The sequence below is a fragment of the Salmo salar genome, chromosome 14 (genome assembly GCF_965601325.2).
Source record: "Salmo salar chromosome 14, fSalSal1, whole genome shotgun sequence".
Lineage (NCBI taxonomy): Eukaryota > Metazoa > Chordata > Actinopteri > Salmoniformes > Salmonidae > Salmo > Salmo salar.
This window is the reverse complement of record NC_138304.1, coordinates 9,828,822-9,843,871: the sequence shown is the minus strand read 5'-3', so window position 1 is coordinate 9,843,871 and position 15,050 is coordinate 9,828,822. Positions and strand designations below refer to the sequence as shown.

General features: G+C 43.6%; 1 protein-coding gene across 1 annotated transcript in view; it reads right to left on the bottom strand.

Annotated features, from left to right (window-relative positions):
• LOC106568715 (low-density lipoprotein receptor-related protein 8) overlaps nucleotides 1-15,050 on the bottom strand; it is a 169,381-nt gene continuing 154,331 nt past the window's right edge. Inside the window, exons 14-18 of the mRNA XM_014139291.3 lie at nucleotides 8,606-8,747; nucleotides 7,428-7,580; nucleotides 5,781-6,068; nucleotides 2,701-2,769; nucleotides 1-1,056 (exon numbers count right to left, since the gene is read on the bottom strand). Of these exons, the coding sequence (XP_013994766.1) occupies nucleotides 710-1,056; nucleotides 2,701-2,769; nucleotides 5,781-6,068; nucleotides 7,428-7,580; nucleotides 8,606-8,747 (999 nt within the window). The 3' untranslated portion in view covers nucleotides 1-709. The remainder of the gene's footprint in view (nucleotides 1,057-2,700; nucleotides 2,770-5,780; nucleotides 6,069-7,427; nucleotides 7,581-8,605; nucleotides 8,748-15,050) is intronic.

Here is a 15,050-nt window from a genome sequence, read left to right as displayed (position 1 = left end):
TCTCAAACCTTTCACTCCACTCCAAGACAAAAGCCCTGACCAGAATAACAAAACACTATGACATCTTTAGTAATCGTGAGGTGAACGATAAAACGTGTTGAATTAATAGCTTAAAACTATACAGATTGTCCCATCAACCAACTAAGGTGCTGCCCTCATTTTAAACCTCCTCCTAAAAAGCCAGAGAACGAGGATCCACCAGGGATATAAAATGGAGAGCATAAATTTATAACGGCAAGGGCAAAATGAATCTCTTGGAACTCCTCTCGGCCTTAAACGGGAGGCAGATAGCACAGCTCAATACTGCTGAAATTGATCAAAAGTGGATGAAAACCATCCAGAATTGGTGTCGACTCAGTTACAACTCAAGTCCAGTGATCTAAATTCAATTGATTCATAGAGAATTCAAGAACTGAATTGACAGGAATTCAAACCGAACCAACCCCAACACTGACATAACATAAATAAACCTTAGAAAGTGTCAAACTGTCAATTTTGTGTGATGAATTGGCACAGCATGGTCCCGAATGGCTGGATGTGATGATAACATCATATGTCCATCCCTTGAACAGACTCAGTGAGTGACCCCTGACCTTGGTACTGTGTGTGTGTGCATGTGTGTGTGTGTGCGCCTGAGCAGCGGCCATCTTGAAAATTAACCCCCTGAGCAGCCATTTAGTCTAGTCTCCATCCTCCCACTTTGCCCACCTCACTTAGCCGTAGTGGACAGCATAGGCTGCTCCGTGTACCAGTGAGTCCCCGGGTCGGGCATACTGCCACCCAGTGGCAGCGCGATAAACTGCGGGCATGTATTTCCGCCCCCGCCGACTACGCCACACCCCACTCCAACTGGGTACGGGTGATGCCCGTGCTGGCCGCTCATGCCACTGTCCGTCCGTCCAATGTGAATCTCGTCCTCTTCGCCCTCGCCTGTGGTCTTGCGGTAAACGGGGTTGTCAAAGTTCATACTCTTGGTAGAGTTTACACGATAGTTCCGCCAAACCAGGTAGACGCCAGTGCAGAGCAGACCGAAGACCACTGTGGCAACAATAGGAACTGCATGCATTTAACACACAGTGGCAGGGGGAAGAGATGGGGGGGGACACGGGGAAGATGGAGGAGTGTTAATGTTGTCGGACCATGAGCATCGTGAGATGACAGGCACAAAGCGGAAGTATAGCAAATCAAGACATGCGGGTGGACAGAGGGGGAGGGGACGGAGTGAACTGGCCTTGTGCTGGGGATATCTGTGCTAGGCTTGGTGGATCAATTGACATTAACATCATCAGGGAATAATCTTATAACTTCGAAGAGCATGGTTTGTAGGCAGGTAGCCATATAGTTGTCACAGAACTTTTGGAGGCAACTAGGGTATGTGTACCCATGACCCCAAGCCAAGCCAGATGGGAAATTTCTGAGAGATCTTGGCAAAACTGAGCTTGAGGCAGTATTCATGAAAAATAGTGGGTATTTGGACTTTTGGGCAGTGAAGTACGGTTTGTAACAGAGAAAATGCAACTGTCCAGCACGCTTCCAGCAAGCTCATAAAACTGAGAATTTACTATAATCTTTTGGTGTTGTATATTTTACTAGTACATTTAAGTATTGAGAGAGAAGTGTGTCTGGAAGCTAACATTACTTAATTTGCTACTTCAATATAATATTTATATTGAGTATTACTACAGCCCGCAGGTTAGCTTTAAGTGTAAATGAAATACACTTATATATGAGCTGGATTCAAAAAGGAGTTGCAGATTATCTTCAGTCAAAAGGTGACATCATTTCATAATTTCAAAACCTTCCATAGCATCATAATACTATTACTTTTGCATGCAACTTTATTACCGTATAAGGGTATCCTGTCCTGTCTGAGTCCCTTTATGCAGATGAGAGGCGTTGCCAGGTGAAGGGGGGCAACCCAAAAATTGCTGGGTTATTTAGGCTGATTGGCTAATTCCCTGCTAACCTGTGTGCCCATCACCCTTGTCATTAGAAGGGCAGGAGAGACTGGCATTTCCCATATGCCTTCAATATGCCCTCAGCGCCCTACATGTAAAACCTCAGCTCCACATTAATTATGATAAAACACCCCAGAAAAGAAGAGTAGCATAGGGTTGTGTTCATTACGGCGAGCAATGTAAAACGTTTTGCAGCGTAAAACGAAAATGAGCGTTTCTTATTGGACAAATCCATGTACTCCCCCACTGTTTCAGTCAGTATTATTCCATTTGGAATGGGTGTTTTCTGACTGCCTGCAATAATATATCCAAACAAACTCGCCTGCCACCATGGTTGTTTTGGTTGGAACGTACCCAACACACAATAAATGGATATGCAGTGGCAGAATGTCAAGACACAGACACACAATGGTTTCTGAGTGGCCATGTCTCTAGGCATGGTCCCTCTGGTCCAAACTGAACCAGGATCAGTGGATAGTGTAGACAATAGACTAAATATAGCAAGCTTGGGTTCAAATACTATTTGAAAAATGTTTAACTACTTTTATCTATGCATGATTGAACATACCTGGCTTAATGGACCCTCCATCTGGCACTCTAGGCAGGCTAGGGCAAACACTCAAAATATTTGAAAGATTTCAAATACTATTTGAACCCAGGCCTAGTAGGGAGTAGACTAAATATAGCCGGTCAGACAGGAGAAGCAGCCCCTGTGGGGTACAGAGAGAGGACATGTACTTACCTATAGGGATGACTACTCCCAGAACGGCCACTGTCAGGTTCTCCCCCAGGAGAAAATGCTCACTTCCAGCTACAGAGGAGGAGGCATGGAGGCAAGAGAAAGAGAGAGGGACATAGGAGTGACAGAGCGAGAGAGGGACATAGGAGAGAGAGGGGGACAAAGGAGAGAGAGAGAGAGGGAGAGAGAGCGGAGTGGGGGAGACAGATGGTGAAAAAAGAGTAAGGATGACAAAGGAGAGGGAGAGAGGGAGAGAGAGAGAGAGAGAGGGAGAGAGAGAGAGAGAGAGAGAGAGAGAGAGAAACAGATAGGGTGTCAGAGAAGAAAATAAAAGTGGGAGAGAGAGAGAGCGTGGTTAGCCCTGCTATTAGGTGTGTGTGCGTTTGGAACAGGGTTTCCATTAGGAAAATGTGGCACCAGACGACGTGACCGGGAAGATTGTAATTTACCGGCCATTTGAGAAATTTACCGAACCCATATGGATTGGGTTTGTAACCCATTAGGGTGTCCACCCACGGTGCTCAGGAATCCCATTTCGATTATGGTAATTCATCTTAACAGAACATGCAACTCCCTGTAATGAAATAGCCAATAAAACGTCAGTTTCTAACATTTGCCAAAATGCAATTCGCAGGAAAACACCACTCTAAACAGCGCACCTGATGAGAGCGGTTCCATATGTGAGAGAGATGAAAATCTCTGTTAGAAACTTAGAAAGAGGGGAATCTAAAGATTCAACAACTAGGAAATAGGAGAGAAATGGTAACAGGGAAGTACATTGAAATACATTTGTCAAAATTGTATAATTATTCCTGTCTATACAGAAATAAATAAATACTTAACTAGAAAGCATCTTAGCGACAGGATCGTTAGCGTCTTAATTTTTTTGTTGCTGTGGATTGTTTCAAATCACAAGCTCGTAGGCCTATGCCTAGTTGGGAGGCCCGCAAATTTGGGCAGCGCACGTGGCAATAGGCCTAGCTGATTATTAAGTTGCAGCTGTCAGTGAAAAGCATCTAAAACGTGTGAATTGGATGTGTATTGAGTATGATTTGAAATGTTGAGACAAGAAGAAGGGGATGGGTGTGTGGCGAAGATACAGGCAAGTCTCTCTACAGAATGGCTCAGTTGTCTCCCACAAATTCTTGCACATTCATTGTTTCATTGTGTGAATTGTTTACCCTTTGATTGCTTCTTTTTGAACAATTCCCCATTACATGTGTCACCAGTAGTAAATGTACTGTTAATCCCCGTCATTTGGTTACATTCATTTCTGTTACAGTCAGATTTCACAACGTGCTACACTTGTGAGAAACAAGTTTTGGTTCATTTCATAACCAAGTGTTCCATGTGACCAATGAGCATGTGTCTGGTTTCTCTGTCCTGATAATGTTGAGGGAGCTGGTGCGCCTGAGCAGGAATAGAAGTACCAAGCCTGTTGTGCGGAAATGTAGGAAGAGGTGAAATTCACCACGTCCCTCACTAATAAGCTGAGCTTCTAAGTCATTTTTTCTTCACCTCACACAGTAAGTCAGCAAAGTCTGTTTTAATAACATCCATTGCAAATTATAATATATTAAAACTATAGTTCCCCAGAGTAGGCTATTGAATTTTCTTTGAACAATCTCCGCCTCAATAGTCACCAATCCTCGGTGTGAAAGAGCAATGGAAGTTATAGGCCTACTGCTGCATTGGCCTATAGGCTGTGAGTTCCATGCGCTCGTTTCTTTAGCTGCCAATGGATCACGGCGTATCAATGTTTCCATATGGCAGAGGCTGGAGATCTCAAATTAGTTGAATTTTTACTTTTAGATTGGTATCAATTTAATTCAGATTTTTACAATTAACCACATGACAATGATTTTGAGAAACGAAAATGCGCATATGAAAATCATAAACGGCACGCAGATCGGTAGCAATGGTAGGATAATTGTAAGCTTCCCGGAGCTTGAAATTCACGTGCCGCCAATGAAGTCTTAATAAAATAATTGCCTCCACGTTTCTATGGTCGGATTTTGGCAATAAGCAACTTTGAAGCAAGGTAAGACATCATCATAATATGAAATAAAACATTCAGGTTTCAAACAATAAAGTATGTTTTCAGAACGCATACTGTCTCCAGCTCAAATTGTAAAGCGGTGGGTGACTCGCTGATAGCCTGTCGCCCGCACTTGAATGGTGAATGGGAGGCGAGCTTCAATTACCAGTTCAGAAATAAAAAATAGTAGCTCTTTTTAATTGTGCACCAAAACTGTTTTTAACAGGCGATTGCATTTAGAATTGTTGCGCAACGAATGGGCTTATAAAAGCACGTGTTGAGGAGCTGCAGGAGAAATCCTGCGTGTGTGATTGTTGTGTTGAATAAATACGATACATGACAACTAACGAAAATACACACACAGGCCAATTGAATTATAAAAAAATTACACAAATTAACCTATAGACCGATAAGCATAAAGATCAAACGTATTTCCATCGAATTAATAAAAAACATTATTTTGCATTGGGCAACAATTTTTTTTTCTTCGGCTTTTGCCAGCTAACAGAAACCCTGGTTTGGAAATGAAGCAGTATTTGGCAGGAGACAAAGAGGTGGTGGACAAGGCTACGCTTTATCAGATAACACTCTGGCTGTGCCCAAAATGACACCCTATTCCCTATATAGTGCGCTATATGCCCTGGTTAAAAGTAGTGCATACAGGGAATAGAGTGCTATTTGCTCCCATAATGTCCAGGATGGTTTCTGAAATATGATCATGTAAAATTCAGGTGAACTGATCATTTTATCGCTGTAAACTGCTGAAAATCACACTTCCATGCTAATGGCTGTAGGTAATTACTTCAAATAATGTCCCCCTCTCCCTCACTGTCCTAACTAGTTCCAAATCTGACAGGAGGGCTAGAACATCAACAGGTCTACAAAGAGCTTAAATATTATATATTGCGATCTTGCTCAAGAACTGTAGGTAATTACTACAAATTCATGTCAATTAAACATAGTACACACAGATACATATCTGGTACACACACAGACATAGACAGACCTGTTACACACACACACACACACGCACACACACACTTACAGTGGTGAGAGAGGTTGCTGTCCTCCTTGATGACATTGGTGTCCCCAGACCCTACTGTGGTGTGATCCAAACGCCGGCCATCTTTCTCCTTCACCTCTGCCCCAGGTTTGGCGATGAGGAGGGGTTCTGGGGTGCTGGAGGGGGCGGGGGTGAGGTGGCGGACCCTGGCATCTGCCTGGGACAACCCAGAAATAGAATGGGAGTCCTCTTTGTCCTCCTCGATACTTGCCGTGATGATGGCTACCGAGCCGGTGGGGAATGGCGGCGGTGTGGCAATAGTCTCATTTGCTAAAAGAACAGGGAAATACAATTAGTTACAGTACATCCTTGTATGTATGCCATATCAACTATATGTAGCTGTTTTACAAGATTAGAACAGTAAGACTTTCATAATAGAGTTTTACTCAATCAAACCTCCTGGCATCCGCCAAACCCACATTTCTCTGTCGGACTGCCAGACGGTGAAGCGTTATTCATCACTCCAGAGAACGTGTTCCCACTGCTCCAAAGTCCAATGGCGGTGAGCTTTACACCACACCAGCCTACGCTTGCCATTGCACATGTTGATCTTAGTCTTGTGTGCGGCTGCACGGCCATGGAAACCCATTTCATGAAGCTTCCGACAAATAGTTATTGTTGCTGACGTTGCTTCCGAGGCAGTTTGGAACTCGGTAGTGAGTGTTGCAGCCGAGGACAGCCAATTTTTTACGCGCAACGTGCTTCAGCACTCTGTGAGCTTGTGTGGCCTACCACTTCACGGCTGAGCTGTTGTTGCTCCCAGACGTTTCGAATTTAAAATAACAGCACTTAACAGCTGACCGGGGCAGATCGAGCAGGGCAGAAATTTGACGAACTGACTTATTGGAAAAGTGGCATCCTATGACGGTGCCATGTTGAAAGTCAATGTCTGTCTATGGAGATTGCATGGCTGCGTGCTCGATTTTATACAACTGTCAGCAACGGGTGTGGCTGAAATAGCCGAATCCACTAATTTGAGTATGTCCACATACTTTTGTATTTGAATTTGAAGCGAGCCATATTGCTGTATGGGGCTGAATGGCACCAAAAAAATCGCTAAGGATTATAGAGAAAATGACTGTAACTATCAAAGGATCATGGTCGATGTAGTAATTTTTATCCTGCCTGAGAGACATGTGCAAAGAGCGTGCATGAGGGCGAGCCTCCTCGTAGCCTGCCGCCCTGTGATTGGTCTGTCAGCATGTGGTTCTGTGTTACGACAAATGTAGTAGTCAGAATGGATCAATATTTAATTAAATATCTCCTTTTGTAGCCAACGTAAAAATAATTCACAGTGGGGATCGAACTCGATCATAATAAACCAAAATGGGCGTCTAAAAATACATTTTCGCCGTTCTGGTGATCGTAATTTACATAGGCTTTCTAGGGCAGACCAAGGCTTTTGGCACTGATAGGTTGCTACGCAGTAGCCGACCAGCAGAGGTCGTGACTTCTCACTCCAGATCGGATACCGGGGGTCTGCAAATCACACACATCAGTGGAAGCTGGTGTCACTTTGAAATGGAGGACAGGCTCATGGTAAAGGTTGGAATGAATGGATGGTACCAAATAAGCTCATCCCCCTTTTTCTCCCTCCACTAATAGCCACCCACTGACACACACTCTCACCTGGCACACAGCCCCGCATGTCGGGCCCCAGGTCCTGTCCTGTAGGGCAGGCGCAGGTGTACTTGGGGGAGTGCTCTGTGATCTGGGGGGCTTTGAGACACAGGTACTCACAGCCACCGTTGGCCTCACTGCCCAAGTTACAGCTGTCTGGGCCTTAGAGAGGGAAACACACAGTCAGAGACAGAAATACAAAAGGCTGTGTTTACACAGGCACCCCATTCTGATCTTTTGCCCAATTATTGACAAAAGAGCTGATCTGATTGGTCCAAAAAGATCAGAATTGGGCTGCCTGTGTAAACGCAGCCAGAGACACACAGTCAGAGACTCAGACGCATTGGGGTAAGGAGAGTCTCTCTAGCTTAACTTTGATAGATAGGTAAGCTAATAACCAACGTGCCAGGGGAGATCTGAGGAATGCCTTGCTAGTCGGCCTATGCATTGCTTGCTCTTTGGGGTTTTAAGCTGGGTATCTGTAAATCACTTTGTGGCTGCTGATGTAAAAAGGGACTTATAAAATACATTTGAATGATTGATAATCCAGGCGAACTGTTCACTTATTCATATAATAAAAACATGAAACCACATAGTAGTTTCTGGTGTAACGGCACTGTTAAGATACACATGGCACTTTGATCTCCGTAACTACTAGCTTCTTAACTTAATAATGTGATGGGTCGGTTACATGAGACCAGGGATCAATCTGTGAAGACCAGGTGGAACTAGTGTAGTTTGTGTGTTACATGGCATTTAAGTCAGTTAGCGGACGCTCTTATCCAGAGCAACTTACAGGAGCAATTAGGGTTAAGTGTCTTGCTCAAGGGGACATCGACAGAGTCGGCTCAGGGATTCGAACCAGCAACCTTTCGGGTTACTGGCCCAACGCTCTTAACCGCCAGGCTTCCTGCCGCTGTTGTGTGTGTATGTGTGTGTCTCAAAGGATCACAGAGGAAGAATGACTCACACCTTGTGTACTCAGGTAAGGACATGTGTACAGTCATAGGGAGAAGTGTACTGGGAACATTGCATAACACACACACTAAGGACACAGATAAACAACAAGCTCTTTCTTGTTCTTTCTCTCTCTCTCACACACACACACACACACACACACACACAACAGAGAAAACAAGTTATTTTTTGTTCTCTTACTTGCTCTCTCAAACACACACACCACACACCTTGGGGCTGTCGGAGTGGGTGGAAGACCACTATGTCGTGGGGGTCGTTGAGGTGCTCGGCCAGTGTGCTGACATCTTGGCCGGTTAGCCTGTTAGCGCTGTACACCGCCTCCCTCTCCCTGTCTGTCCAGTAGATACGGTCCTGACAGGGGGAAGAGAGATGCAAAGAGGGAATAAGAAAGAGAAAAAAGGAGGAGAGGGAAGGAGAGAGGGATAAAGAGTAAGAGGAGGTGGATAGATAAGAGGCAGGAGAAAGGGAGGAGAGGCAATGAATGCACAATCACTTTGTACGTCAATTAGCATCGTGTGTAAGTATCTGTAAAAAGAATGCGGTAGACAGACAGCAGTTCGTAGTCTCTCTCGCCTGATTTATAAAAGGCTGAGCTAGCTAGTACAATACTTTTAGTGCGGCTAGCAAGAGTAAGGACTTTTGGAACATGTTGTTGTAAAAACACATTTGATTGTTAGACAAACAGAACGACAGACAGACAATGACTTCTCAAGCGATGTTATGTGAATTAGCGGTAATTTTACAGTTAAAACTGTCTAGCTATCGCCCTCTCTGCAGAAATCCTTGCAAAGATCTCATCAGTGCTACTGTAAAGGGTGAGCATTCCAATCCACTGCTTCTCCGTTGGGAGGTTTAACAAACTCTTGACTGCAACCAGACTTCACCTTGTGGTTGTTTATTTCCTTATATCCTGTCTGTTCACCGGAACGTTCCCCTAACGTTATCAGCCTTTGGAAGATGCTGTGCGGAGGGGAGCTGGCATCGTTCCACGGTTGCTGTGGAAACCATGGGCTTAATCCCAATTAGAGTGCGGCGGCGAGACAGCACATTCTGTGGTACAGAAGTGTGTATAGGGGGAATGTGCGTGAGAGTGTGTCTGCATGTGCGTGTGTGTTACAATCCACTTAATAAAACTGAAGTAGAGCATGTTTAACAAAAAGCTAACATTGTCAAACAAGGTCAGTTAGAGTAGAAAGACATTTCCTCTTCTCACAAAATGGACAATAAAGAATGTATTATTAGCCACCTTCCTGCAGTAGCTCGTTCTTATTGGTCTTACATTTGTAGCAGCTTTCAATAAGAACATATTTTCCCTTTTAGCTACTTACTGTACCAATGCAATAGAGGATTTGCACTTTTAAAAGTAGAGCTCTACCGTGGATTAAATTGTGCTGTAAAAAGCTCCGTTCAATCCACCAGCAGAGTTAGGAGCAGAGAGTTAGGAGTGAGTCTCTTCAGGAATTTGCACAGGCAGCAGGGTATAATGTCATTACCACAGTGGAATAAGGCAGTGGGGTAAATGTCATTATCACAGTGGAATAAGGCAGTGGGGTAAATGTCATTATCACAGTGGAATAAGGCAGTGGGGTATATGTCATTACCACAGTGGAATAAGGCAGTGGGGTATATGTCATTACCACAGTGGAATAAGGCAGCGGGGTAAATGTCATTACCACAGTGGAATAAGGCAGCGGGGTATATGTCATTACCACAGTGGAATAAGGCAGCGGGGTAAATGTCATTACCACAGTGGAATAAGGCAGCAGGGTATAATGTCATTACCACAGTGGAATAAGGCAGCGGGGTATATGTCATTACCACAGTGGAATAAGGCAGCGGGGTAAATGTCATTACCACAGTGGAATAAGGCAGTAGGGTATATGTCATTACCACAGTGGAATAAGGCAGCCGGGTATATGTCATTACCACAGTGGAATAAGGCAGCGGGGTAAATGTCATTACCACAGTGGAATAAGTCAGCGGGGTAAATGTCATTACCACAGTGGAATAAGGCAGTGGGGTAAATGTCATTACCACAGTGGAATAAGGCAGCGGGGTAAATGTCATTACCACAGTGGAATAAGGCAGCCAGGGTATATGTCATTACCACAGTGGAATAAGGCAGCGGGGTAAATGTCATTACCACAGTGGAATAAGGCAGCGGGGTAAATGTCATTACCACAGTGGAATAAGGCAGTGGGGTATATGTCATTAACCACATTGGCTAAACAGGCTGTGACAGTCCCAATGAGATGAAACTGATACACACTTGGAAGTAGGGCTGTAACGGTGATTGTGTTACCGCCACATCGGTGGTCACGAGTCATGACTGCTGTCAAATTCCACGTGACCGTTGAGTCACGGTAACTACTCCAAAACTGCGCTCTGTAAATGGATGCCGCTGATGGCCGTTAATAGCCTGACTTGCTAACGGCCCTCAAGTCGCAAATGGCCTGGTACGCCACAGTCTTTTTTTTGTTACCATTCTAAATCACTCTGACATCAATGCAAATGGTTTCGAAAATCAAATCAAACACATGATTGAATTTGAGTAATCTGAATGATGAGGATAAATGATGGGAGTTAAGAGGTCCCGTTCCAAATTAAAACATTTCATGGTCGTTGTGGATCTTGTTTCAAAGTCAAAGCCGAACGCATTTTGGATGCAAAGCTAATAATTAGCTGGTTGATAAGCTGAAATCAGGTTAGTAAGATCTGAGGTTGGAGCAAAAACCTTCAGGAGGGTAGCTCTCCGGGAACAGGGCATCATCACCTGTGGCGTAGCGAGAGCCAGTTCCTCAAATAGCTGGTCAATGCGTGGAATGAAATACGTTCTCTTATAAGCCCAGGAATTGCGCAACATTTCTATATGCAATCACGTGTGAAAAAAATACGCTTTGATTGCCTCTATTCAAAAGAGGAGGATCCCAGCTATATTGCTAGGCTACTATATTTATTTCTCAACTTGGCATATGAGCACATGGCTATTCAAGAGCATACGGATTACATGTCCCATTTGATAATGGCCCATTATTATCAATGGTAAAATCGAAACAAATTCCACACATATTATTTTGTATATGTAAAGACAAGATTCAATTGAGAATAGTCTGATAGTTGAAAATAGTATCGCTTGTGAATGAGAGACTGATGCTCAAACGTGTGCAGTCTACTGAGGCAATAAACAGAGCCCATACATTTTGTTGTTGACTTTTTCAAATTAGTTGCATCATGTAGCCCATATATGTTTTGATTTAAAATACATGCTAAGGTTTGTATCACAACTAAAGTAGCCAAATAACTCTATATTAAGCATATAGGACCTGTTTCAAATGATCACTTTTTATAACCACTCAACACAGAACAGCTGCTCAATGTGCGCAACCACTCAGAAATCCTTTGGGGAAAAAATATCCTTTATTTAATTCACCTATGTTCAAATTGTATTCTTCTTACTATAAAATAATGGCATGGGAGTTATAAGCAAATCTTGTCTGCTAAATGAACTAGCCTACAGCCTAGGCTATGCCAGTGGCAAGGCATGTAGCCAGATCAGTAACACAAGGCCAACTCCAGAATATGCTATTCTGCTCTTCTGAAATATATTTTCTTCATATCATGTTTCTTAAGACCTGCCTAAAATAAATCATGGATTTTTTGTGATGGCTTTATTATTGTGATGGTGTTTATTAAATGGATATATGTCACGTCCTGACCAGTAAAAGGGGTTGTTTGTTATTGTAGTGCGGTCAGGGCGTGGCAAGGGGTGTTTGTTTAGTGTGTTTCAGGGTATTTGGTTTATGTTCTTTGTTTTCTATTTCTATGTGGGTTTTCTAGTTTTTCTATATCTATGTTAGTTTTGGGAACGACCTCCAATTAGAGGCAGCTGGTTGTCGTTGCCTCTAATTGGAGGCCATATTTAAGTGGGTTAATTTTCTCTTGTGTTTGTGGGTGGTTGTTTCCGTGTATAGTCTGAGCACCTTACAGGACTGTTTTCGTCGTTTGTTTTGTGTAAGTGGTTTGTTTGGTTTTTCTTCAATAAAAGGAAGATGAGCATTCACATACCCGCTGCGTTTTGGTCCACTCCATACGACGAACTTTATGACAATATAGTAACTTTTTAAAATGGTCCCTCAACTGGCGGCCCGCAGGATTTTATTTAACCCCCCAAGATTTCAGCAAATTTTTTGTAATCAATAATTTTCTGTATTTTTTATTGTTGGACATAAAAACCCCAGCATATCAGCTCCAAGTGATTTTAATTTTGGAAATCTGTTCCAAAGTATTCCCACACATAATATGCGTGGGAATACCAGATAGGCTAGTTGAGAACTTGTTCTCAACTAGCCTACCTGGTTAAATAAAGGTGAAATAAATAAAGTAAAATAAAATACTGAACAAAATATGCAACATGCAACAATTTAAAAAAGGTTACGGAGGTACAGTTATTTTTTTTAAATGGTATTGAAAATCATATCGGCGGTATTTCAGAATACCGCGGTATACGGTATAAACAGTATATTGCCCATGCCTAGCGTCCACCTACGGTGCTCAAAATGAAAGTGCATATGAAATCAGTCAATTGAAATAAACAAACTAGGCCCTTATCGATGGATTTCACATGACTGGGCAGGGGCGCAGTCATGGATGGGCCTGAGAGGGCATAGGCCCACCCACTGGGGAGCTAGGCCCAGCCAATCAGAATTAGTTTTTCTCCACAAAAAGGCTTTATTAGAGACAGAAATACTCCTTAGTTTCATCAGCTGTCCGGGTGGCTGGTGAAGAAGCCGGATGTGAAGGTCCTGGGCTGGCGCGGTTACACGTGGTCTGCGGTTGTGAGGCCGGTTGGACGTACTGCTAAATTCTCTGAAGCGACGTTGGAGGCAGCTTATGGTAGAGAAATGAACATAACATTCTCTGGCAACAACTCTTGGTGGACATTCCTGCAGTCAGCATGCCAATTGCACACTCCCTCAAAACTTGAGACATCTTGGCATTGTGCTATGTGACAAAACTGCACATTTTAGAGTGGCCTTTTATTGTCTCCAGCACAAGGTGCACCTGTGTAATGATCATGCTGTTTAATAAGCTTCTTGATATGCCACACCTGTCAGGTGGATGGATTATCTTGGCAAAGGAGAAATGCTCACTAACAGGGATGTAAACAAACTTGTGCACAACATTTGAGAGAAATAATATTTTTGTGCATATGGAACATTTCTGGAATTGTTTATTTCAGCTGATGAAACATGAGACAAACACTTGACATGTTGCGTTTATATTTTTGTTCAGTATATGTGATCGTATACAAATGTAAGCAAGGTATAAAATTAATATGTTTTAGTCTAATATTATATCTGTTTGGGCTTCTGGCCGTCAATTTTCAGTCCCCAAATTATTAGTAAATATGTTCCGGCCCCCTGACCATCCGCAAAATAAAAAGTTGTGCCACAGCTGAATTTAGTTGATGATCCCCGATGTAGACGTACCAAAGTTTCATGACCACCGCAGCCCTACTTGGGAGCAAGCAAATGCACCACACACAAACACACGCTGTGTATGCATAAGCACACACACATCACACATCACATAGACAGACACTTCCCTCTGGCCCACCCGTTAACCAGCTGCCAGCCTGTCTGTGTGCGATATGACTAGGGCCAGCAGTAAAACTTTAATCTGGGTGGATGCCAGTGTGTCATAGCTGTGCCTGCAGTGTGTGTGTGTGTGTGTGTGCACACGAGCATCTGTGTGTACGTGCAATAATCTGTATGTGTGTGTACATCAATATGCGTGTGTGTGCCAGTGGTGTGGCCCTGCCTGCAGTGTGTGTGTATGTGTGTGTGTGTGTATATATATATATGTGCCCACGCACTGCATCTGTGTGTGCCAATGTTGTGGCCAGTGCCTGCAGTGCGTGTGTCACTAACAACAACAACAGAGCTCTGGGCAGCTCTCAGCTCCCTCTCCTCTCCAGTAACTTCTCTGTTTATTCCGCACAGTCTGTCGTCCCAGAGGGGAAGACAAAACAAACACAGCAGTCATAGACTAAACACACACCCGCGCACACAGCAGTGGGAGACTAAACACAGACATCAAGCGCTGCGTGACACAGCAGCACCCAGCTAATGATAGCTCCGTCAGTCAGCGTTACACCATTCAATGACTTGAATGTCTTTCCTTCTGGGGTTCCGAGTCTCCATAGGTCAATAAGGACAGTCAAAAAATGAAGAAAAAAAAAATACACCGTAAAAAAAACCCATCTAACACGTGTTGATATTTGTTTAGGAGAATATAGCAGCCCAGGGTAACGATAGCTCCGTCTATGTAACACCATCAATTACTTAATGGCTGTCTTTACTTCTGGAGTTTCTGTCTCAGGAGGGTAATGGGGACAGTCAAGTCGGAAATCAATGATATTTGAAAGACATAAAAAAAATGTGTCTAGATATTGAATTAGGAGGACATGGTACCTATTAGCATGTTTTTGCTTCATGTCAAAATCATCCTTAAGACCTCCCGAGTGGCGCAGTGGTCTAAGGCAGTGCATCGCTGTGCTAGCTGTGCCACTAGAGAACCTGGTTTGAGTCCAGGCTCTGTCGCTGCCGGCCGCGACCGGGAGACCCATGGGGCGGCGCACAATTGGCCCAGCGT